Source organism: Procambarus clarkii, chromosome 70 (genome assembly GCF_040958095.1).
Source record: "Procambarus clarkii isolate CNS0578487 chromosome 70, FALCON_Pclarkii_2.0, whole genome shotgun sequence".
Taxonomy (NCBI): domain Eukaryota; kingdom Metazoa; phylum Arthropoda; class Malacostraca; order Decapoda; family Cambaridae; genus Procambarus; species Procambarus clarkii.
Window position 1 is genome coordinate 20,077,811 of NC_091219.1, and position 25,607 is coordinate 20,103,417.

Here is a 25,607-nt window from a genome sequence, read left to right on the forward strand (position 1 = left end):
AGTATATTATTAAATTAATGCTGCTGTGTGTGCACTAACAGTACTGGTATTGCTTAAAATTAATTTTCCCATTTTTTGTACATACAGCATGTCTGATCAAGAGGGCATACACTTCAAGAAGCTATCGTATGAGGAACGTAGTATTGATTTGGACCGTCTTGTGGCGCCTGATAATCATGTTGTTACTGGTGTTCGTTTCAGGATGCTTGGCTCTCATATCAACTTGGAGGTATGTACTATGAAAGTAAATTTGGCTTAAGAGTGTAGGACATGGAAGTCAGGGACTTGAGGTTTCTGTACATGAATAATAATAATAATAATAATAATAATAATAATAATAATAATAATTTTTATTTAGGTAAAGGTACATACATAAAGAGATTTTACAAAGTTTGTTGGCTTTATAGATAGAGAATCTTTTATAGTAGGTGTATGTATGATTGTTGGTTTGGTAAAGGCAACTGGTCTTTTTATACCAGTATAAATTGAACTACGTAGAAACAAATGCCTGGCCTTTACAAGTGGGAATAATCGAAGGGGCTGACTTGGTTAATTTACGTAAGTGACAAACGCCACATACCTGGGCTGGACGGTTCCTGTAAGGGAACATCAATTATGACATGCAACACAGGTCTCAAATGATAGAAATTTGATTTACAATGGCTTAAACAAAGATTTATACTTAAAGATGTTACAAAATATTGCAAGTGGTCCACTTTTGTAATGCTCCTAGTCTTTGTTTTAAGACACTTGGGTCAACAAACTTAACACTTGTTAACCAAGATGCTTTACTCTGTAATCCATCAACAACTTGAACTTTCACTATAATTCATAGTATATTGGACTTTTTTGTTCAATGTACCATAAATATCAATACAAGGCAATTTAAAGTGACAAAGAATAACCATGCACAGGACATATGCTACAGGGAGTGACAAGACACATTCAATAATGGAAAACTTGCACATTTGCCAACTGTCACTGGGACATGAAATCACACAAATCCTACACCTAACTATGGAACAAGCACCACTAAGGGCCTCGTAGCCTGGTGGATAGCGCGCAGGACTCGTAATTCTGTGGCGTGGGTTCAATTCCCACACGAGGCAGAAACAAATGGGCAAAGTTTCTTTCACCCTAAATGCCCGTTACCTAGCAGTAAATAGGTACCTGGGAGTTAGTCAGCTGTCACAGGCTGCTTCCTGGGGGTGGAGGCCTGGTCGAGGACCGGGCCGCGGGGACACTAAAGCCCCGAAATCATCTCAAGATAACCTCAAGATGTAAGAGTCGGCACTTGGCCAAATAGGGGAAAATTGTAGAGCATCCCACTGATGGTTGAGACCTTCACCTAACATGCCCGCCAACAGTGTGAACGAGTCACCAGCCTGCATTTTCCTAGACTGCCAGCACTCCCATATTTTATTTTCAAATTGTATTCCTCATTAATTTTAGCAATAAAAAAAAAATGGTCTAACATTTAACACTGATTTTACAATATTTTCCAGTCAAAGAATGCACTTGGGACCACGTATTTGTTTGCCTTAAGTTTATATTTGCATCTTTTTAGAGGGGAGAACACGCACACTGACTGTGCACTGGCTGGTTTGAGACTTGAAGTGCAAGGTTTGCTTTTATTGGGGCTGAACTACAATAGCCAGAGATATGCATGTGTGCGTGTATTACCAAGAATCTCGAAAAAATGTACAGCAAGTAATATTAGTTAATGTTCCTCCAAATTAATATCCTATCTACCTACCCTAGGTACAAATCACCCCTGTAAACTACACAACAGGAAAGCTGCAACCTTACAAGAGTTACTGGATCAGCAATGACAACACACCAGCCATGTCTACTAACTCTAGGAGTGAACTTCTGATCGACTCTCCAGATGACCCAACTAAATTCCTAGCCCCCTCTCAAGAGGACTCCAGACCAGACTCATTTATTCGTTTTGGCCCCACTGATAGGAGAAAAGATGCTGCTCAGCTTACTATACCTTTCTTTGATGCACAGCCTGTTGCTCCTTTCCCCAGCATCTGGTTTTCTGGTGTTGAACTTTTCCATAAAGGTCAGGTTGGGTCTGGAGGCTTCATAGGACTCAAGGTTATTACACATGACAGGTCAGCTCACATGGAATTGATAGATTATAACCCCATGACTGTGAATTTCCTAAGTGTGCCTGATCACTAGCCAGACATTTTTAAAATCTTTATAAAGCAAATCCAAAGGATATTTGTTGACAAGCTTATGATATAGCTTTCTATATTTTTAAAAAAATCCTAAATTAAGGCAAATTGTTAACAGCTGTTAGTGATGATGAACATTTGAGTATGTTGTAAACCTAAATAGTTTAGTGTATGAAACTATACCCATTGTATAAGTAAATGTTTTGCAGAATATTTGAAGTGTGGTTTTGAACAGATGGTAGAATAGTAGTGCGTGTGTTTGTGTGTTAAATGGATATTAATGTGTGGTACAGCTAATGAGGTAACCCTCCTGTTATGGTACATGGCCAAACATCATGTAAAGCATTATAGACCATTTGTAATGGTGAGGGAAGTATATTGCCTTTTAAATGTTCTGAAGTGCTCTTCTGTAAATTTCACATTTAATAAATATAATGTTGCAGTACCTAACTCTTTTGCACAAATCATTTTGTAATTAAACAAATTTTTAAATATTCCACTCTAGGAATTATTAGCGGTAATCATTGAAAAAAAAGTGGCGGCATTGAAATTTCAGCAGCTCCACAGCTCCTATTGGCTAGCAATCCCTAATGATATCCTTAAAAATATACTGTATAGCAGAACTGAATTAACATGTGCTCTTTGTTAAAAAGAGGCACAGGCAACGAACTTTGCCTATCTACACCAGGCTTTTCTTAACAGGGCAAGGCTATTCAAGAAAATAACGAAAGAATCTAAAGTATATCATTAATAAATAAGAACCGAGTAATGGTGAACCCCCATCATTAATAAATAAGAACAGTAATGGTGAACCCCCATCAGACGATTGTAGTTTACTTAGACTTGTACAAGACTGCTCTCGGCCTCTATTTTTAAATACCTGTTGACAATGAATCGTTAATATACAGAACATGTTAATTTGCCAATACTGTATTGTAATATCTACATGGAAAGGTGAACTAAAGGAAGTGTAAAATGGTACTGCAATGTAAAGCTTTAACAGCAAGTCTGCTCACTGGGATGGACTAGATCCAGTAAAGATTCTCTTACCAAACCAAAAAAATAGTGTTAGTGGCTCTCCAGCCACTGCCCACGGACTTTCACACGTGCCTCTGCCTCTCCTACCATGATTTTTTTTCACCCTTTCTGAACTAGTCTAACTTATCCGTCTGCAATTCTATGGCAGCAGCTTCAGATGGTATTTACCACGAGATGCCTTACTTTTTCCTTCCTCTCCATTGTTCTGCTGCTCATATGTTTGTGAGGAAATGGTACGCTGTTCTATTTATCTCCCACCGAGTTGACCAGACCACACACTAGGTGAAGGGACGACCCCGAGTGTCCCGCTTTTTCTTCCCGATCTGAAACGCCTACTGGACTCCTTGCCAGAGCCTGTGCTCCTGCTAGGTGATTTCATTTGTCGTCATTCCCTTTGGGGTGATGTTCTGACAAACACCCAGGGTCGCCTTCTTGAGCCGTTCATCCTCTCTCCTTCCCTGTCTCTTCTGAATTCTGCCGAGCCCACGCATTTGGACTCTTGGACTCTCACCCTTTCCTGTCTTGATCTTTCTCTTTCCTTGTCTTCTCTTTACTTAGATTTCACGTGGTAGGTTCTTGATGACCTCCATGGCAGTGACCATTTCCCCCATCCTTGTTACATTTTCTCTTCACCCTCCCCTCTCCTTCCCTAGGTGACAGTTTGCTAGGGCAGACTGGAACCTATTTACCCTCAGTGCTGCTCTCTGACCTCTCCCTTCTGCCTCTCCATCGCTCTCTCCTCCTTTTTCATGACGCTGTCTTCAACACTGCCCTCCGCTCTCTACCTCGCTCTTCCTCTCGGGGACCACGGAAGTGTGTTCTCTGGTGGAATGCAGACTGTGCTCGGGCTGTCCACTGTAAGCGTGCAGCCTAGAAGAGAGACCGCCGCCAGTAGACGGCTGATTCTTTTCTTTTATTTCGGAAGAAGAGTGCAGTGGCCCGTAGGGCCATCCATACGACTAAACGTGAATGTTGGGTGTCTTATGTCTCCACCATTACGTCTGAAACTCCTCTGCTGCAGCTCTGGAAGCGTATCCGCAAGATCGCGGGTAAGTTTGTTCCCAATGTCTTGTCAGTCCTTACCCTCCGTGGTACTTCTGTGGCGGACCCGTTGCAGGTCGCTACCGAACTGGGTTCCCACTTCTGTTAGCTCTGGTTTTCATCTTCCCCATTCTTTCCTTGTTCGTAAACCTGTCCTTGAATCTCGCCCTTTAGAGTTCTGCACTTGTCTTCGCCTTCCCTAAAACGATTCAGTCTGTCTCTCTCTCTCTCTCTCTCTCTCCACTCTCACTCTCACTCTCACTCAAAAAACTTCAGTCTGCCCTGGCCCTATGTGGTTCAACGGCGGCGCTGGCATTCGTTAAGAGACGCTTCGCCATCTCCCTCCGTGCACGTCTCGGTGTTTACCGAGTATGTATAATCGGATTTGGGAGTTGTCGTCAGTCCCTGAGGACTGGCTCAATGCCGTTGTCCTCCCTGTTCGCAAACCTGGGTCTCTGGGAGCATCCCCTAAGGACTTTTGCCCTATTGCCCTCACGTGTTGTCTGCAAGCTCTGTGAACGTATGTTAACGTTCGTCTGATGTGGTTCTTGGAACACCATCACCACCTCTACCCTTCTCAATTTGGTTCCACAAACATTTATACTTTTGATGTTCGCTTTATGCGTTTTTGTTCTTGTATTGACATCCTTGGTGATATTTAGTGCCTTCTGATTATCCCGCACATTTGATGGTGCTACATAGCCTTCCCGGTTTGGTGCCTTCTTTTGATAATTAATTACTTATTTGGCTGAATACAATGTGCAAAAATGAAAAGCAAACAAACAAGTTAATGCTACGTTAAAGATCAAAATAAATGGGGCTGGTACACTATGTACAAGACTGTGTAAATCTACCAACACACAGGGTAGTGTGAGAGCAGATGTAGCAGGTATGAGCACTAAAGAGTACTCTGCTTGGTAGTGACTGACTGGCTTCTATATATATGGGGGCTTGACTGTGCAGATGGCGCTGGTGTGTCGATAATTGCCAGCCGGCAGATGCAAACTAGCAAGATGCTTGTTGACCGGTGTGGTGCGGGCCTTGCAGATGCCAGGTGTCCTGGGGTCTTGGGTACTGGGATGTAGAGAGTAGTGGAATCTTGTCTAGATGCATATAGTTGTTGCTCTTGCTGTTAATTCATTATTCTTGAATGAGCAGACATGTTGTGGTTGAACAGGCGATGAAGGAATAGGCTCAATCTCTCTTCCTAGGGAGATTCTTGTGACAGTATACACATAATTGCTAAGTGAATTATTCATCATGTATATTAACCTGTCGGTACTACTGCATTTAAATTGATTTACGACATGCCCAAAATGCTTAGCATAAATTTGCACCTTTCTGTAAATTAGTTTTAAACAATTGTTTAAATTGTAGCTTTAATAAATTTACACCTTCTGGTAAATTTAGATTTTGCTAATGTTAAACATTATACTACAGATTTTTTAACAGTTGTCTATTCCATTCATCATTATTTCCTATGTGTGTGTACATAAATAAATAAATATTAATATTTATTCTGTTGGAATTCTGGAATTCCAACAGAATAATGGAATGGAATTCTGTTGGTTAAATACCAACATAATATCTCTTATGGCTTTGAAGTATGGTGCAGTGGATACAGTGTGTTCCTGCCACTCTGTGGGCCAGGGTTCGAGTCTCCTGGTGAGTTGAGTGTTAGTTTTATTTATATATATATAATATATATAGGCTACATAGTGAATCAGCTTTAGGCAATCTCTCTAATGCACTTCACAATATTAACTGGGAATCTGAATTTAATTATTCACAGGATATAAACTCATCAACTAACCTCTTTCTCTCCAAAACTCTAAGCCTCTACAACACTCCCTGTCCCCTCCTTACCAAACAAGTAACTGATAAAAGAAAAAATAACCCGTGGCTCACAAGTGGCATAATTAAATCAATCAACAAAAAACATGAATACGAAAAGAAATTTAGGAGTGGCCTAGTTTCAATGGAAGTAGTTAAAAGGTACTCATCAGTGCTTACCAGTATCATAAGAAAAGCAAAACTTTCATATTATGAGACTAGATTCAAAGAAGCAAAAGGCAACATGAAAAGCACATGGAATACCATCTCTAACATCCTGGGAACTAAACAACACTCCCACAACCAGATAACACTCTCTAAGGATGGCCTTACACTGTCATCTGACTTAGAAATGGCGAATGAAATTAATACTGTAGCTTCTTTTCATCGATTGGTGCTAACCTTGCAAGTAAAATCCCACAGACTCAGACTCATATCAACACATATCTCTCGGGCAGCTATCCAAACTCTCTTCTCTCACCAGTCAGCCCGTCAGATGTTGTGTCCACCATACACTCACTAAAAACCAAAGCTGGGAACATTAGTGAAATCCCATCCATTGTATACAAGAGTGCCTCCCATGCCCTTGCACCACCTATAGCTCTGCTGTTCAACAAATCCCTTGTGTCATACCTTCCCTGATATCCTTAAAAAAGCAAGAGTAACGCCAGTTCATAAAGGAGGTAATCCGTCAGACATAAACAACTATAGACCAATATTGAACCTACTCATACTATCAAAAATATTTGAAAAAATTATCTACAAACAGCTCTACTCCTATCTCGTAAAATTCGACATTCTTAGCCCCTGTGAGTTTGGCTTCCGCTCTCAAAAAGAGTACCAACGATGCAATTATTAGTCTCCTTGATATAATTTACTCAGCCCTTGACAAAAATGAGTTTCCAATTGGACTCTTCATTGACCTGAGAAAGGCCTTTGATACTGTTAATCACGATTACCTCTTATGTAAACTCCATCATTATGGAATCCGAGGCCATGCACTGGACTATATCCAATCTTATCTTAGTGATAGACACCAATGTGTAGCCATCAATAACATAATCTCTCCCATTCTACCAATAACCGTTGGAGTGCCACAGGGCAGCATCTTGGGACCTCTTCTATTTCTTATATACATTAATGATCTGCCTAATGTCTCTAACATTCTGAAACCTATTTTGTTTGCTGATGATACTACCCTCATCTACTCCAACCCCAACCCACATACACTAAATGATGTTAACAATGAACTAAAAAAAGTCCACTTATGGATGTCAACCAACAAACTAACACTTAACATAGAAAAGACCTACTACATCCTATTTGGAAGCAAATCTACAAATGCAATTCAGCTTCAGATTGACAATGTAAACATTAGCAATAAAAATGATGGAAAGTTTCTTGGCATATTCCTAGACAAGAGACTCAACTTCAGTACCCACATACAACACATAACTAAGAAAGTCTCTAAAACAGTTGATATACTCTCCAAAATCAGATATTATGTTCCTAACTCTGCTCTCATCTCTCTATATTATGCACTAATCTATCCCTATCTCAACTATGGTATCTGTGCATGGGGTTCAACCACTGCAAACCACCTCAAGTCCATCATCACCCAGCAAAAATCTGCTATCAGAATAATATCAAATTCTGCTTTCAGACAACACACAGCCCCCTTGTTTAACTCCCTAAACATGCTAAACATAATCTCACTCCACAAATTCTCTCTTGTCAACTACATTTACAAAACCCGGTTCTTAAATGCAAATCCTTGTCTGAAACTCTTCCTGGACAGATGTAATAGGACCCATTATCACCACACCAGAAATAAATATCTCTTTGATATCCCCAGAGTTAAACTTAATCTGTGTAAACACTCTATTCAAATAAAGGGACCCAGTTTATGGAACTCACTCCCTACTGAATTGAAAAGCTGTCCAACTTTTACATCATTCAAAATCAATACTAAAAAGTACCTAATTTCATCTTCATAGTTTTTCACTTTTTGCCTTAAAATTGCACTGTATCTATTGCTACCCAATCTCCCAATCTTTATGTTCCCAATTTGAACATCTTTACCATTGTGATCATTGCTGTTTTCTTATATGTGCTGCCAATCTGTTGTGTGGTGTTTATAAATCTTGTTTATCTGTATCTTTTGCTACCCAGTCTCCCAATCTTTATGTACCCAATCTGAACATCTTTACCATTGTGATCATTGCTGTCTTATATGTGCTGTCAATCTGCTGTATGGTGTCTATTAATCTTGTTTAAATTACTAATCAAGCTGTCAATGTAATCAATCAGAGCTTTAATATAACAATGTGCTTTAATATACTTACTAAGCTCTCTCATCTCATTTTTCTCTTGCAATGTATCTTTATCATTTATCAATTCTGATTGAAATTACCTACTTAAAATTATCTGCTAGATTAAGGACCTGCCCGAAACGCTGCGCGTACTAGTGGCTTTACAAGAATGTAAATACTGTACTATCCAATGTATTCTCACAAACCCAATGTACCTTCTTGTATATATATAAATAAATAAATAAATAAATAAATAAATAAATAAATAAATAAATAAATATAATATATATATACTAAACATATCCCCCACACATTCTCACATGCTATTCACACTTGTAAAACCTTGACCTAGATTCAGGAAGCTCTGTGTATTTCTTCGTAAGTGGGTTTGCTACGAAGGTTCCTAAGTGCGCCCTAAGAAGATGCTTAGGTGCGATTCAATAAGGTATACTTAGGAAGAAAATTGTTGGTTCACCTGCGTGCCGATAGAGGTCACTACTGTGTTTCGTTTGGCCAATCAGAGAGCAGCAACATTCTTCATATTGAAGATTTAGCGCTGGCTTATAGGAGCTCTACTGCCTCCTATTTACGTCGAATTTTCTTATAAAATTAGTATATTTCGAAGTAAAACAATGTTTTTTCAACTTCTACAGCCAGCACCGACATTGTAGTAAACAAATATGTTACATTTGTTGTTTACCTACATAATTCTAAGAGATACTGTGTAGCTGTCCTTGTTGCTCGGAAGATGCGCTGACAATTATTGTATATATTTACTGAATTTACCCAATGGCCACTAACTATCTAGTGACCTCGAAGAGGACAGAAAGCCGGCGGCTTGTTAAAGGGCCCGCCAATTGAATTAATGTTATTTTTTAGCTGGAATTTGGCATTTACGGCTTCAGCGGGTAGGCGGTTCCATGGGTTTATAGCCCTCTTGGTGGAAAAAAAAACATCTGTTTTCAGTCCTACTTGAGAGAACATACTCTCCAACACTATATCTGTGATTGTCCTGTTATCAGTGACTTCATACCAAATGGTATGAGGTATTTTGAGCTCTGTAATTACTTCATACACTCAGGAATATTGGAAGATATTCTTGTGCTGCACCCAGATTTTGCCAGTGGAGGCTAATAGATCAGCATTAAGTATTTTGTTCTCTCCTAATTCCATGTATGACTGGCCATCCTGTGAGGTGAGGATGTTGGGTGAGCTTGTAGCTGGTTTTTGATCTACACTATGTGGTCCTTTATACAGAATAGGGAAGCAGCACATTGCTGTGTATACCTAAACATGTTTAAAAATACATTGTTTGAGAGGAGTTTTGTAGAAACTGGTAAGAGTAATTATAATATAATGTTTCCATGATTCAGTGCTTACCTCTTGTGAAAATTGCTTAGAGTTGTTTAGTCAGAGTTGATTTGTTTTTTGTATTGAGGCTGGTATTTTCTAAATTGATTCCATGTACAGTATGTCTAACCATCCTGTGAGATGGGAGTATTAGATAAACTTATAGCTAGTTTTTTATCTACACTGTGTAATATTCCATATAGAATAGGGTAGCAGCACATTGCTGTGTATACCTAATCTTCTTAATAAAAAAATCAGTAATAAAGATTTTAAATTATAGTTTGTATTATTACAAATACAGTACTGTATTATCCTTATTAAATCATGTTGACCATGGATCATTAAGATCTCATGTTGATATGTAATACAAGTCATATTTCTTTTGAACTGCTAATCCATGCTAATTATTCATTAAATTGTGCATTGTCTTAATTTTTCACTTCCTTGGATATACTGTACAGTACAAAAAGATAGGATAAAAATAAACCAGTAATATTTCTTTCATTATATTTTTCATTTAAATAACTGCATCAATATTTTTACAGCTGACAGGATTTGTTTTCCCCTACAGGTGCATTATTTGTTAAAAAAAATTTGGTTTATTGTTACACACAATGGTGCTACATAGCCTTCCCAGCTTGGTGCCTTCTTTTAATACTTACTGATTAAAAAATAAATAATAAATACATTTTATTCAGGAAAAGTACATACAGTTGATTTACAAACATAATGTTGGATTTATAGGCAGAGCTAGTACATACAATACCTAAAGCCACTAATACTCATAGCATTTCGGGCAAGGTGTGGGGGGAAAAAAACAGACTAAAACTTAATAGCAATCGAGATTAGGTATAAATTGTGTTGAAAGAAGGAATAAAAAATACAAAAAGGGGGTTAACATAGCATAAATCAGCAATTGCACATGTTGGTGAACAGCGTTGTTTAAAAAATAGCAAGACATGGGTTGACATTTAGGAGGTAAGTTAGGTTACATGGAGTTAATTAGGCAGTACTTGGTTTAACTCTTAAACTGGTTGAGAGAGGTACAGCCTTTGACATGATTCGGGAGGTCATTCCACATTCTGGGTCCCTTGATTTGTAGAGCACTTCTAGTTTGGTTACACACAGCCAAATTGAGTAACAGGAAGAGGTCTTGGACACAAATTTGTTCCATGCTAAATGTAGAGGAATCAGCTGAGTATTCCTCAAATAAAATAAGTTGCCTCAGCTTATAAGGTAAATAAAATAAGCATTTCTCAAATAAGTAGCTGCCTCACCTCACTGCCTTACTGCTACATAGCCTTCCCGGCATGGTGCCTTCTTTTGATAATTACTTGTTCCACACCCAAATTGTATAACAGGAAGAGATCTTGGACCCCTATTTCCCTCTCTCTTTTTTAATAATCTATATAGTCATAATTATAGCTTTAAGTATTCAATGAATAAAGTTTTTGACATTTTTACCCTTTTCCTTACCTAACATCATTTGTGCAGCATATTTTTATTTTATGTCTCACCCAGATTTAATTTCAAAATAAAACCAAACTAAATAAATTAGAAATGGGTATGTATAGCTAAGGTACACCCTTACTACTAGGTGAACAGGGGCATTTGGTGATAGTAAATGATCCCATCAGGCAGGGCTCATCACCTTCTCTCATATTTCATGTTCACCAGTGTTTATTTACTTAATAACTACTGGTATAATATCTTGCTATTATAAAACTAATTCTACTATCATCAAACACATATTTACTTCAAGTTTCAAGCAGAGAATGCATATATAACTAACACGAAGGATTCCTCTTCACTAGATTCACCAGCTATAATATTTTGGTCATGTTCCAATATCATAAATCGATCCCAGTGTTATGTAGTAGAGAAAAAATGACTTATATCCAGTTTACGTAAAGCTACGAGTGGTCGAAACCACACTTAAATCCCGGAATGAACTTACGAAGGTTTTTCCACTTAGGGTAGCTCTTTGAATACGGACCTAGCCGCCACGAAGGCACTAAGAAGGAATTCGTTCTTAGCTAAGAGGAAAAACCTTCGTAAGTACCTTCCTGAATCCGGCCCCTTATTCCTAAATTCTAATGATGTTTTAAGTCTTCTTAGATACAGTATAATAGAACCTATGAGCATTACAGCAGAAATAAATATTTCTTTGATATTACCATTGTCATACTAACTTAACGCAAACACGCCATGAAAATAAACTGACCCAATACAGGTATATGGAATTCCCTCTAATGAATTAAAAAATGTCCAACCTATACTTTATTCAAAAGTACAATAGAACAATAAAGTACAGTACCTAATTTTAATTAATTTACAGAAACCAAATTTTTCAGACTGTTTCAAAGACAATGAGTTCAAAATGCTTTTTATATTTTAAACCAATGATGTACCACATAACATTCTAAAACATTCTGACATTCTAAAAAAAGCAAGAGTAACCCCTGTCTACAAATGTGGTGATCTCACTGATGTTAACAACTATAGACCTATATCAATCCTGCCTAACTTGTCAAAAATATTCGAAAAGCTAATCTACAAGCAGCTTTACTCTTTTCTAGCCAAACACAATATACTTAGCTCTTGTCAATATGGCTTCAGACCCAAAAAAAGCACTAACGATGCACTTATTAGTATGATTAACGTAATTTACGCAGCTCTTGATAAAAAGGAGTTTCCTGTTGGGTTATTTGTGGACCTGCGTAAGGCTTTTGACACTGTCAACCATCAAAACCTTCTTCTTAAATTACATCATTATGGAGTCAGAGGACACTCCCTGCAATACCTCAAATCTTATCTTACTGACAGGCTCCAGTATGTTTCTGTGAATAATACAATTTCTCCCACCCTACCCATCAACATTGGTGTTCCTCAGGGCAGCATACTTGGCCCTCTCCTCTTTCTCATCTACATTAATGACCTTCCAAATGCCTCCCAACACCTCAAACCAATTCTATTTGCTGACGACACAACCTTCATTTACTCCAGTCCTGACCCCCTTGCTCTAAATGCCACAGTAAATACTGAGCTAGAGAAAGTCCATCTTTGGCTAACTGCCAACAAACTCACCCTTAACATTGACAAAACGTTTTATATTCTGTTTGGCAATAAATCCTCTAATCAGATAAATCTCAAAATAAACAATACCCAAATTTGTAACAAATTAGATGGCAAATTCCTTGGCGTTCTCATCGACCACAAGCTGAATTTCCAGGGTCACATTCTAAATATATCAAAAAAAGTTTCAAAAACTGTTGGCATTCTTTCTAAGATCAGATATTATGTACCCCGCCCTGCTCTGGTTACTCTCTATTACTCCCTCATCTATCCATACCTCAACTATGGTATTTGTGCTTGGGGTTCTACTACCCAAAATCATTTACGTCCTCTCATTACCCAACACAAAGCTGCTATTAGGACAATAACCAACTCTGGCCCCAGACATCACTCGGTACCCTTACTCAAATCTCTGAATATGTTAGATATTAAGTCACTGCACATTCTCTCTTGTGTATTATACATATATAAAACGCTGAACTGTAATGCCAATCCTGACCTCAAAAGCTTCATTGAAGGTTGTAACAGAACCCATGAGCACCACACCAGGAATAAATACAGTTTTGATATTCCTAGAGTACGACTTAATCAAACTAGAAATGCTCTACAAATCAAGGGACCCAGAATGTGGAATGACCTTCCCAACCATGTTAAAGACTGTACCTCTCTCAACCAGTTTAAGATAAAAACTAAACAATACCTAATAAATTCCCTGTAACCCACCTCACTCCTTTATTGTCAACCCATGTCTGTTATTTTATTTTATTATTATTATATTTTTTTTTAATCAACACTGTTTGTCAACCTATTGTATTTGTGCTGCTTTTTCAGTCATGTTCCCCCTTTTTTTATCTTTATTTGTATTTGTTTTCAACACTTTTTATTCTTTATGCTCAATTAGTATTAAGTTCTAGATATTAATGTTTTTCTTGCCCGAAACGCATTGCGTAATAGTGGCTTTAGGCATTGTATGTACTAGCTCTATCTATATATCAATCCATTAATGTAACATCACTTGTATGTATGTACCTTACCTGAATAAACATATTTATTTATTATTTATTTATTTATAATCAATAATGTATATATATTCTTCCACAACCCATTGTATCTTCTTGTATATATAAATAAAGTATATAATTTGCAAATTTTCTTGAACAATACACACATTTATCTGAGGGCCACTAACACTGCTGGATCATTGGCTGGAACCTCCTCAGCCGGAACGTCAGCAGCTGGTGGTGTTACGGCCGACGAGGCCGTAACACCACTAGCTGGGCCATCAGCTGCTGTATCATCGGCGGGGACCACATCAGCAGCTGGAGCATCGGCGGCTGGAGCAACTTCAGCCGGAATACCGCCAGCTGGAACATCAGCTGAAACCTCATCAGCCGAAACATCGGGAGCTGGAACATTGGCGGCTGGAACATCGTCTGCTGTAACACCGCCAGCTAGAACATCGGCTGGAACCCCATCAGCCGGAAGTAGCCCAGCCGAGGCATAATAAGCTGAAATGGCTCACGTTGGACATAAAGAAAACTGAAGGGGCATCTTGGGACATAGTAAGCTGAAGTTGCTCACCCTGGGACATAAAGAACTGAAGTGGCCCACGCTGGAACAGAATAACTGCAGTGGCTCATGCTGGGCATAGAAAAACTGAAGAGGCATCTTGGGACATAGTAAGCTAAAATGGCTGGTCCTGTGACAAATAGCTGGAGGGCCTACGCTGTTACATAAACTGCCAAACTTGTCAAAAATATTTGAAAAACTAATCTACAAGCAGCTTTACTCTTATCTAGCCAAACACAATATACTTAGCTCTTGTCAATATGGCTTCAGACCCAAAAAAAGCACTAACGATGCACTTATTAATATGATTAACTTGATACATGCAGCTCTTGATAAAAATGAGTTCCTTGTTGAGTTATTTGTGGACCTGCGTAAGGCTTTTGACACTGTCGACCACCAAAACCTTCTTCTTAAATTACATCATTATGGAGTCAGAGGTCACTCCCTGCAATACCTCAAATCATACCTTACTGACAGGCTCCAGTATGTTTCTTTGAATAATTCAATTTCTCCCACCCTACCCATCAACATTGGTGTTCCTCAGGGCAGCATACTTGTCCCTCTCCTCTTTCTCATGTACATTAATGACCTTCCAAATGCCTCCCAACACCTCAAACCAATTCTATTTGCTGACGACACAACCTTCATTTACTCCAGTCCTGATCCCCCTTGCTCTAAATGTAACAGTGAATACTGAGGTAAATAAAGTCCATGTTTGGCTAACTGCCAACAAACTCACCCCTCAACATTGACAAAACTTTCTATATTTTGTTTGGCAATAAATTCTCAAATCAAATAAATCTCAGGATAAATAATACCCAAATTTGTAACAAAATAGATGGCAAATTCCTTGGCGTTCTCATTGACCACAAGCTGAATTTCCAGGAACACATTCTAAATATATAAAAAAAAGTTTCAAAAGCTGTTGGCATTCTTTCTAAAATCAGATATGTACCTCGCTCTGCCCTGGTGATGCTCTATTACTCCCTCATCTATCCTTATCTCAACTATGGTATTTGTGCTTGGGGTTCTACTACCCAAAATCATTTACGTCCTCTAATTACTCAACACAAAGCTGCTATTAGGACAATATCCAACTCTGGCCCCAGACATCACTTGGTACCCCTACTCAAATCTCTGAATATGTTAGATATTAAGTCACTGCACATTCTCTCATGTGTATTATATAAATAATATTATATTCCATCTTCCAGTACTGACATTAAGGACTATCTTACAGGGAACTATCCCCAGTCTCTGTACCTAAAGCCTATTAATTCCATTGACGTCAATGTGATAATCCTTTCACTTAAAACCAAGTCTGGTGCCCTTGAGGAGATACCAACTTTAATCTACAAAAAAGCCTCCAGATCTTTAGCCCCTGCTGTTGCTTTGCTCTTCAACAAGTCACTTGAACTCCAAACCTTTCCAGATATTCTAAAAAAAGCGAGAGTAACGCCTGTCCACAAATGTGGTGATCTCACAGATGTTAACAACTACAGACCTATATCAATCCTGCCAAACTTGTCAAAAATTTTTGAAAAACTAATCTATAAGCAGCTTTACTCATATCTAGCCAAACTCAATATACTTAGCCCTTGCCAATATGGCTTCAGGCCCAAAAAAAGCACTAACGATGCACTTATTAGTATGCTTAACTCGATTCATACAGCTCTTGATAAAAATGAGTTCCCTGTTGGGTTATTTGTGGACCTGCGTAAAGCTTTCGATACTGTCAACCACCAAAACCTTCTTCTTAAATTACATCATTATGGTGTCAGAGGACACTCCCTACAATACCTCAAATCCTACCTTACTGACAGGCTCCAATGTGTTTGTGAATAATACAATTTCTCCCACCCTACCCATCAACATTGGTGTTCCCCAGGGCAGCATACTTGGCCCTCTCCTCTTTCTCATGTACATTAATGACCTTCCAAATGCCTCCCAACACCTCAAACCAATTCTATTTGCTGACGACACAACCTTCATTTACTCCAGTCCTGATCCCCCTTGCTCTAAATGTAACAGTGAATACTGAGGTAAATAAAGTCCATGTTTGGCTAACTGCCAACAAACTCACCCCTCAACATTGACAAAACTTTCTATATTTTGTTTGGCAATAAATTCTCAAATCAAATAAATCTCAGGATAAATAATACCCAAATTTGTAACAAAATAGATGGCAAATTCCTTGGCGTTCTCATTGACCACAAGCGGAATTTCCAGGAACACATTCTAAATATATAAAAAAAAGTTTCAAAAGCTGTTGGCATTCTTTCTAAAATCAGATATGTACCTCGCTCTGCCCTGGTGATGCTCTATTACTCCCTCATCTATCCTTATCTCAACTATGGTATTTGTGCTTGGGGTTCTACTACCCAAAATCATTTACGTCCTCTAATTACTCAACACAAAGCTGCTATTAGGACAATATCCAACTCTGGCCCCAGACATCACTTGGTACCCCTACTCAAATCTCTGAATATGTTAGATATTAAGTCACTGCACATTCTCTCATGTGTATTATATAAATATAAAACGCTGAACTGTAATGCCAATCCTGACCTTAAAAGCTTCATTGAAGGTTGTAACGGAACCCATGAGCACCACACCAGAAACAAATACCTTTTTGATATTCCAAGAGTACGACTTAATCAAACTAGAAATACTCTACAAATCAAAGGACCAAGAATGTGGAATGACCTTCCCAACCATGTTAAAGACTGTACCTCTCTCAACCAGTTTAAGATAAAAACTAAACACTACCTAATTAACTCCCTGTAACCTACCTTACCCCTATAATGTCAACCCATGTCTGTTATTTTTAAACTTTGCTGTCTGCCGACCAAATTGTATTTTTGCTGTTTTTCTGCCATGCTCCCCCCTTTTTTATTTTTTTATTTTCTCAACACATTTTATACTTTAACCTCAATTAGTATTAAGTTTTAGTCTTTAGTGTTTTTCCTGCCCGAAACACTTTGCGTAATAGTGGCTTTAGGCATTGTATGTACTAGCTCTATGTATAAATCCATCAATGTTTGCATCTCACCTTGTATGTATGTACTTTACCTGAATAAACATTTTGATTTGATTTGATTTGATATATACCTTTTTATAGTTACTTGATAGCTAGTTGAGGGAGTATGAAGGCCTGCAAACAAGCCAATCAATTGTGTACTTATTGCTAGTGGTTGTACAAATGATGTAGGAACTCTTGTATATATAAATAAATAAAGTAAAATATTGATAGGTAAGTTCACACATACATATGTATAGCTCTGCTGCCTTTCCCCGTCAAAACTAATTATCATTATTGCTGCTGCTTCTAATAATAATGCTATTATTATAAATTTCCGTTTTAAGTGGTTTTATCTAAATATTTCCGATGAAATGCGTATGATAAACGTTTTAGTACTGAGCGTTGTAGTTTAGTTAGTTTATTACGCACCCCATACCCATCTTGTGGGCGGTAGTGGAAAGGGTTACAGAGGCACATAATGGGCTCAAGGACTGAACCCCACAATTCATTTAGCTAAGCAAGTTACAATCTTGATGAGCTAGTTACAAAATTCAGTATAAGTCGTCACATCATCAATGGGTTCGAGATCGACCTCAAGTACAGTTTCTAAATTAAGCAACTGACATATGTGGAGAGCTAGTGTCAAAATTTATATGTCTGTCCTGCACACCGCCCCCCATCCAGTGGGCAGCGGTGGATAGGTTACAATCACTTAGTTACTACCTACAGTTAGCAAACTGGAGATATTTGGCTAAAATTTCTGGTAGCAGATCATTTTGAATGAAATATTGACACATCGCTGGAACATTGGTTATAGAATTGTCTCTAAATACACATATCTTTTCGCACTCCATCACATAGTGACGGAGGGTGAGCGTTGTAGTGTTGTAAGATAGTCGTGTTTGCTGCCGGGACGTGAGATGTGTTGGATGGTGGCGTTTGCTCTCAAAACAACAACAAACATCCAAGGTTTCAGCTTCACCTATCTTCGTTGCTATCAATACAACAACATTTAATAAAGGTAGTTATTAATATGTTGAGTCATTAAGCCTGTAATATCACGCTTGTCAAATGACCATTAATAATTTACTGAATGTTGCTTTGTTGTTATGTTACAATGTTACTGAATGTCACTTTACTACAACTAGGACTATGCGTGCTAGTGGCTGTACGTGCTAGAGGCTGTACGTGATGTGTCTGTACGTGTTGTGGCTGTACGTGCTGTGGCTGTACGTGCTGTGGCTGTACGTGCTAGTGGCTGTACGTGCTAGTGGCTGTACGTGCTGTGTCTGTACGTGCTGTGTCTGTACGTGCTGTGTCTGTACGTGTTGTGGCTGTACGTGCTAGTGGCTGTACATGTTGTGTCTCACAAGATGAGTGGCGCTGCCCAATAAACTCGCTCCTCGGGGCAAAATTTAAAATTTAATGTTGTGGCTGTATGTGCTAGTGGCTGTACGTGCGAGTGGCTGTATGTGTGGGTCCGTCTAATTACCGCAAGCTACCACAAGCTACCACAAGCTACACAAGCTTTACAAAGCTTCCTGGCAATGCATTAGTAATGAATAAATATGATAGGTTAGGTTGATCTAACCTAACCAAACCTAACCGACGCTTGGATCGTCGACTTGATTTGGCGTCACCAGCTCTTTATTTTTGTCTAATTTCTTTATAAAAAGATACTTTTTCAGATTAAAATTGTTTTTTCGTGTTGTACATTCAGCACCAACATTATAATGAGTAAATATTAATTCATTCCTAACGTATTGACAGGAAGCTTAGTGAAGCTTGAGTAGCTTGTGGTACCTTTGCAGTAATTAGACGGACCGGTACGTGCTAGTGGCTGTATGTGCTAGTGGCAGTATGTGTTGTGGCTGTACGTGCTAGTGGTTGTACGTGCTAGTGGCTGTACGTGCTGTGGCCGTACGTGTTGTGGCTGTACGTGTTGTGGCTGTATGTGCTAGTGGCTGTACGTGCTAGTGGCAGTATGTGTTGTGGCTGTACATGCTAGTTGCTTTACGTGCTAGTGGCTGTACGTGCTAGTGGCTGTACGTGCTAGTGGCTGTACGTGTTGTGGCTGTACGTGCTAGTGGCTGTACGTGCTAGTTGCTGTATGTATGGAAAGCCTCTGCATGTCTGATTCCTCCCTGAGTTCAGGGATTGGTTGGGGTTCAGTGAGGGACACCACTCACTCCCCTTTTGGGCTCTTTATCATTTTGGTCTTCCTTGGGCCCCCAGCTGTTCCCATGGGCCCCAGCTTTTCCCCAGACTGCATTCTGCCCTACCTCTGTGACTGGCTACTTAGAATCTCCAGTTGCATGGTCTGGCTGCTGGTCAGGGTTCGGGGTCTTTTCCAGGTGGCTTATTTCAGATTTTTTATCAACTGGAGAATGTACCTGTTTGGGGCATTCTTGGGGTCTGGCTTGACAGGGTCTAGTCTTGGTTTCCAGGTAAGCCTCCCTTTCTCTTCCTTGGTTGGCCCTGTTGCATCTGCACCTCGGGTTTCCAGCTGGTGTTAGGATGGTCCAGGATTTTCCCATTGGATGATATGGATTTCGCTGAGCTCCAACTGTCAGATAGAGCTTTTCCACTTTCCCTAGGGGACATTCTTTCACCACTTCTAGGGCTGTGTGGTGTGTACCCCATTTTTGCCTGAGGTATAATTGTCATCATTTTCCTCTTCATTTCTTTCAGCAAACAGACTGTTCCAGGTTGCATTAGCCCTTGGCTGGGGCTTTATTTTCAGCTCTCCCAGTGCTGAATGTTGTCGATGGTCTCCATGCCTATGACATCATCTCCTTCAGGTATTATGTTTACAGTAGTCTTGTTAAGTCTTCAGTGCACCTTTCTCCTGTGGAGCTATGCCCTCTCTTTCGGGTTGCACCCCTGTCATTACAATGTCTCCTCTGTAGAGGCAGCTGACATTCCCTATGGGGCCAGTTTCTGAAGACAGTTTCACTTCTGATTTCTTTGGTTTTAGTCGTCAATGCTGTTCCCTTTTGATGTGTTGTCCATTCTCACTTTTGGCTTCTCGTTTCCATTCATCTTGGCAGCATGGGAGATGAACAGAGCCTTGTTCATCTGGCTTTGTGAGTTGTTTGGTTATCTGTAGGTGAGCCTGGTTTGCCCTCATGTAGTTGTGGCAGCTTCTGGTCAGTGGAACATAAATTTTCAGGTTTATGTCTGATTCCCCCTGCTCTCCTCACTTTGTAAAATGAGCCAGATTCTGGTCTTTGCTCTCAGGAAGCGACAATTATGTGTCCGAGACCTGGTGTAGTGGCTAAGGTTTATTTAAATTAGAGTTAAGCTTAGGTGCCATTGGATGCTCACTATAATAGGGTGTTTCACTACATTCAATACTTGACTTTTTAATTTATCAATGAATTTGAGTATGATTTTATTCTTCAACTTGATAAAGTTTATTTTCAGTTAATTGGCAGTAATGGGATGTTTTTATGAGTTACTCATTTAATTTTACGTGAAGATTCTTTAATTTTGTTAGAAGTTGTCAGAAAATTTAGAAAAACTAATATTAAAATTCTGTTCTTTCAGTTTTGCTTATGCATGTAGCATGAAGATCTCAAGAACAGTAATGCATAAATTGTCTGGGTGAGTCTCCTTTGTCTCAACACACTGAAGAGATAAGAATGTTACTGAAGTGCCTAATGAGAACTCCAGTTGGAAGGCATTATAATTCTTCCATAATATGGGCATTGCTTGGTCTCTTTATGGCTGCTGGAGTATGTGGAGAGTACTACACCAACTGCTCCTCTCTACTAGCTGGTCAGTTTCTGTGCACAGAAGCTAACATAGATCCACGAACGCAGCAGCCTCGAGGGTGTACCAAAGCTGGGCGTACCAAGGTTGTGTGTACCTCAGCCCCTGGCATTGTTTGTACAGAAACTAATAATGGGACTTTTGAACGTGAAATTCCATGCAGGTAAGTCACGTATTCTTCAAGTAATCTATGTCATATATAGGAATAGAATTTATTTACTTTACAGTACAATAATTATAAAATACAGTAATGTATATAAATATTCAAGAAAGAAGGTTTTTTACTTATGTGATGCATATAAATATTTGAGGAAAAAAAATTTAATAATCCTGTATTTTTTTTCAGATACACAAATGGCTATTCTTATGAAACAGCCTTACTCCTTTCGGTATTTCTTGGAATGTTTGGCATAGATCGCATTTACCTTGGCTACTATGCCGTTGGTCTTGCTAAATTTTGTACCCTGGGATTCTTGTTTCTTGGGCAGCTGATTGATATTATTCTTATTGCTACACAAACTGTTGGACCTGCTGATGGCTCACACTATGTCATAAGTTATTATGGGGCTGGCATTGAGGTTATTCGTATGGATAATATGACTTACAGAATGCCACAGGAAGACTGGGGGGTCGTAGGCCGTGGAGTTAAGGATCTCTGAAGTTTCTGGGAAAAATGCAATACAAATATTGGTTAGTTATCAATTACATTTTGTAAAAGCTATTAACTTTTTGTAATCACTTTATCTTATGTCCTTATAATTCATAGAATACTATTTACTGATTGGCAGGTTTTGATTACATTTGTCATACTTCAGGATTTATAGTTCTGTTAATAAAGGTTTGGCTTGTCAAACATTATTGCTCTATCAGTCTTTTCTGTGAGGAGTTTCGTCGGCTCCCTGGAGGTATCCAAACTGATATGTGCTTTATTAGTTTGGGGTCATCAGTCACAGGAGTTCTTATGCCTACCGGGAACCATGAGCCAAAACCTGGTCCCCTCAGAGAGGCTCAGTGAGCAATGGCCTATGAGCACTTTGTATGTCATAATTGCCATCGACTGGGAAAGGACCCAGAAATAGGGACATGAATCAAAACAGACCACTGTCTGGTTAACTTGTGCAATCTACAATCTGGTCCCCGTCATGTGAAACGCTTGTCTTTCGAAACTATTTTTTCCATTTAAAATAATGTAAATAAAATTAATCCGTTCCACCCCAAAAACATCAATATGACATTTTATAAGGTAAATATAATACTGTATATGTAATTATTATAAATGTTTTGTTTTACTGTTTTCAATTGTACATGTACATTACCTTATGAAGAGTCGTTGCTGACTTGAGGAAGACGATGGGGAGGTGGGAAGGAGGAGAGGGGTTACGGTGTGGAAGGAAAATCCACCTCTGAGTCAGGCGGGCTCTCTCTTCTTGGGAATTTCACCACACTGAGACCGGGTTGTGGTTCACTGTCACTTGCTCGTCTTTTCTTTACCTTTCCAAAGAATGTACAGTATCTGTTGACAATTGCTTTTGTCTTCATTTTAAGATGTCCCTAAAACGCGACAGAAAATTGTCATTAAACATGTTCACACACTGTGTTGTCACTGCTTTATCAGGGTGATGCTTTTCCAAGAATGCGGTCACCTTTTCAAACATTCCCAACGCCTCCGTGATCTCACTGGAAGAGGCAGCCTTGCCTTGCTGGCATTCATCTCTTAGCAACGAATTCCTGGAACTCTGACACAAATTTTACGGCAGCAGCTTTATTAGAGCTGGCAGCTTTCCTATGTCACACAACACTGTGTATACCACCTCTCTTCCTAAATTTCTCAAACCATCCCCGGCTTGCCTTAAATATCTCCTCATCTTCAGACGACGTGCCTTGTGTATTCCTGACAAGGTCCACATACAGCACCTTTGCCTTAGCACAAACAATAGCTTCAGAGATACTATTGCCATGTCATTGACTTTCATTCATCCAGACCAACAGTAGCTTTTCAACATCTAGGATTTTTGGATGTTTCTTGGTAACTCCTTTAGCCACTTCAAGCTTCCTAAATTCTTACTTCTTTAAGATGGTGCAAATTGTTGATGAGGACCTGCCATAATCCCTGGCGAGATCAGTCACACGGACACCACGCTTGTGCTTTGCTATGATTTCTTTCTTCAAATCTACAGTAGGAAGCACCATGTGGTTTTCTCATTGAGCGAAAGCTCGTCAATCGAGACAAATGTTCTGCGAGTGGCTCGCTAGTTACTTGAAATGCTCGTAGATGGAGCTGCTCGTCACTCAAGGTTCCACTATATAGCACATATCAGTTCGGATAGCTTCAGGGAGTCTCCAGAGCCCACCCAATCAATGGCATTTCATTTCATTCAACGCTGGTTTTTTGCACACATTATTCTATTTTTTGTATATTCCATCTATATCTACTCATGTAGACATCTGTCTACTACTGGTATATCCACAGTAGATATAAGTTCAATCATTTTTGGAGGATGCATTACTGTATGGACCTAAAAATATAATTTAATTATAATGATTGTATTGGAGAATAAAAAATTGTGAAGGTACAGTATTTCAAAATTTAAGAATAAATATCTTAACTAATTTAAAAATGATCATTATATATTAAAGCATAAGTAGCTATTGCAATATGTAGCAACAGAGAGAAACTAATGCCTGTGAGAAAAATAGTGTAAAATAATATTTGTGGTTCTATAGTGAGATGAGGTTAATATACTGTGGATATGTTGCAAAATTCATGTAGAGTAACTGTTTGTTTTTGCAGGTTTTGTGTTTACAAGTTCAGTATTTTGTACAAAGATGCAGAATGATAGTTTTTTCAAATGGCTGTACAGGAGGTCAATGGATAAATATCACATTTAGGTTGTCTCATCTTAAATAAATATTTTTTAATAAAGAATTTCTAAATATATTTCATATTAGCCTCATGCCCTAATTTATTTCTAATTCTTCATATAATGGTAGAGTATGAAAAAAAATAAAAATAGAGTACTGTAATGGAATGGAATGATATAAAAGGCAAAGCAACTTGCAAGCAAAAATACTACTGTACATTGAAAGCAATTGAGTGTCTGTTTCTGAAGGCTCCCTGAACTACCACCCTGGAACCTTACACATGGCACTACACAAGGCTCTAATGAATTATATGTGCCTAATGTAGTCCAGGACCAGAATCTGACTCTTTAATTGAGGCAGAAGGAAGTCTAAGAATACAAGACTACAGAACGAAAATAAAGCAACACTGATTTTTTTTAGAAGGCCTCTTCAGTGGCTCTCCATTCCAACCCTGCCCACTCTCTCACGGTGCTCGGGTTGTTGCTTGGGCAAGGTGTGAAAGACTGAATTTGCTGGCTGGGACCCATTGGTAGCTTTGGCTGCCATTGGTGGCAAGGGAATGATGCTAACTAGTGGTTTGGGCCTAGACAACCAATTAATTTTTTTTTTATATTTTACCCCTGATGTTTGCTTACAAAAGGTACTGTAGTTTATTCTTTATTCATCAACTTATTCAATATTATTTTATTATTTATTTATCAACTTAGGCATTCACAGACAGTCAGGCATTCACAGTCAACAAGCCACAGTTAATTATACCAGTCAGGCATTCACAGTTATGGTAGCAACCAGTCACAATTAGTAAAAATGTGAGTCTGAAGTCAGGCAGTCTGCCTCCCCAGCCACCATCTGGTAAGAAGTTAGCCAAGAATCAAAATCGTACCATATTAATCCCATCGAGACAGATGGTCTAGATACGGTTGGAGGGAATGGAGATTGGTGGGAAGGATACAGTTGGGAGAGTCTGATTTGGGGCTGGGAGATAAATTGGGTGAGACTTGAAGTTATAGATTGAATAGATTGAAAGTAAGTAATTATCAAAAGAAGGCACCAAACCGGGAAGGCTATGTAGCACCATCAAATGCGCAAAATAATCAGAGGGCGCTAAATATCACCAAGGATGCCAATACGAGAACAAAAACGCATAAGGCGAACGATATCAAAAGTATCCGAGTCACCAAGAATTCTATTGAGGGACAGGTGACCGTGAGGGGCGGTCGGAAAGCAAGACACACTCGTCCTGGAAGTCAGGACATTCAAGAAGGACATGCATGACTGTAAGAGGGACAATGCAACTAGGACAATAAGGAGCAGGGCGGCGCTCCATCAAGTGACCATGGGTTAAGCGAGTATGGCCAATACGCAACCTCGCCAGAGCTGTTTCCCACCGCCGGTTACGGTGGAAGGAGGACGGCCACGAGGAAACAACATTTAAGAGTACGTAGCTTGTTACCAGTAACAGACAACCAATAAGCCTGCCAACGGGTAAGGACGGAGGAATGGATAACCGGGTAAAAGTCGGAATACGGAATGCCTTTACGAGAG

The 25,607-nt window shown here is 39.1% G+C and overlaps 1 protein-coding gene and 1 non-coding gene across 2 annotated transcripts in view; both read left to right on the forward strand.

The window, feature by feature from the left end:
* The window catches only part of LOC123775260 (uncharacterized), a 55,796-nt gene extending 53,165 nt beyond the window's left edge, over nt 1-2,631 (forward strand). Inside the window, exons 12-13 of the transcript XR_011224116.1 lie at nt 88-229; nt 1,762-2,631. This is a non-coding gene — a transcript (uncharacterized protein). The remainder of the gene's footprint in view (nt 1-87; nt 230-1,761) is intronic.
* Nucleotides 2,632-18,296: 15,665 nt separating this feature from the next.
* Nucleotides 18,297-24,126, forward strand: bisc (TM2 domain-containing protein 1 biscotti). The gene is made up of 3 exons (XM_045770241.2): nt 18,297-18,447; nt 20,976-21,363; nt 21,547-24,126. The coding sequence occupies exons 2-3, from the start codon at nt 21,071-21,073 to the stop codon at nt 21,857-21,859; spliced, it is 606 nt and encodes a 201-aa protein (XP_045626197.1). The 5' UTR covers nt 18,297-18,447; nt 20,976-21,070; the 3' UTR covers nt 21,860-24,126.
* Nucleotides 24,127-25,607: the final 1,481 nt, after the last annotated feature.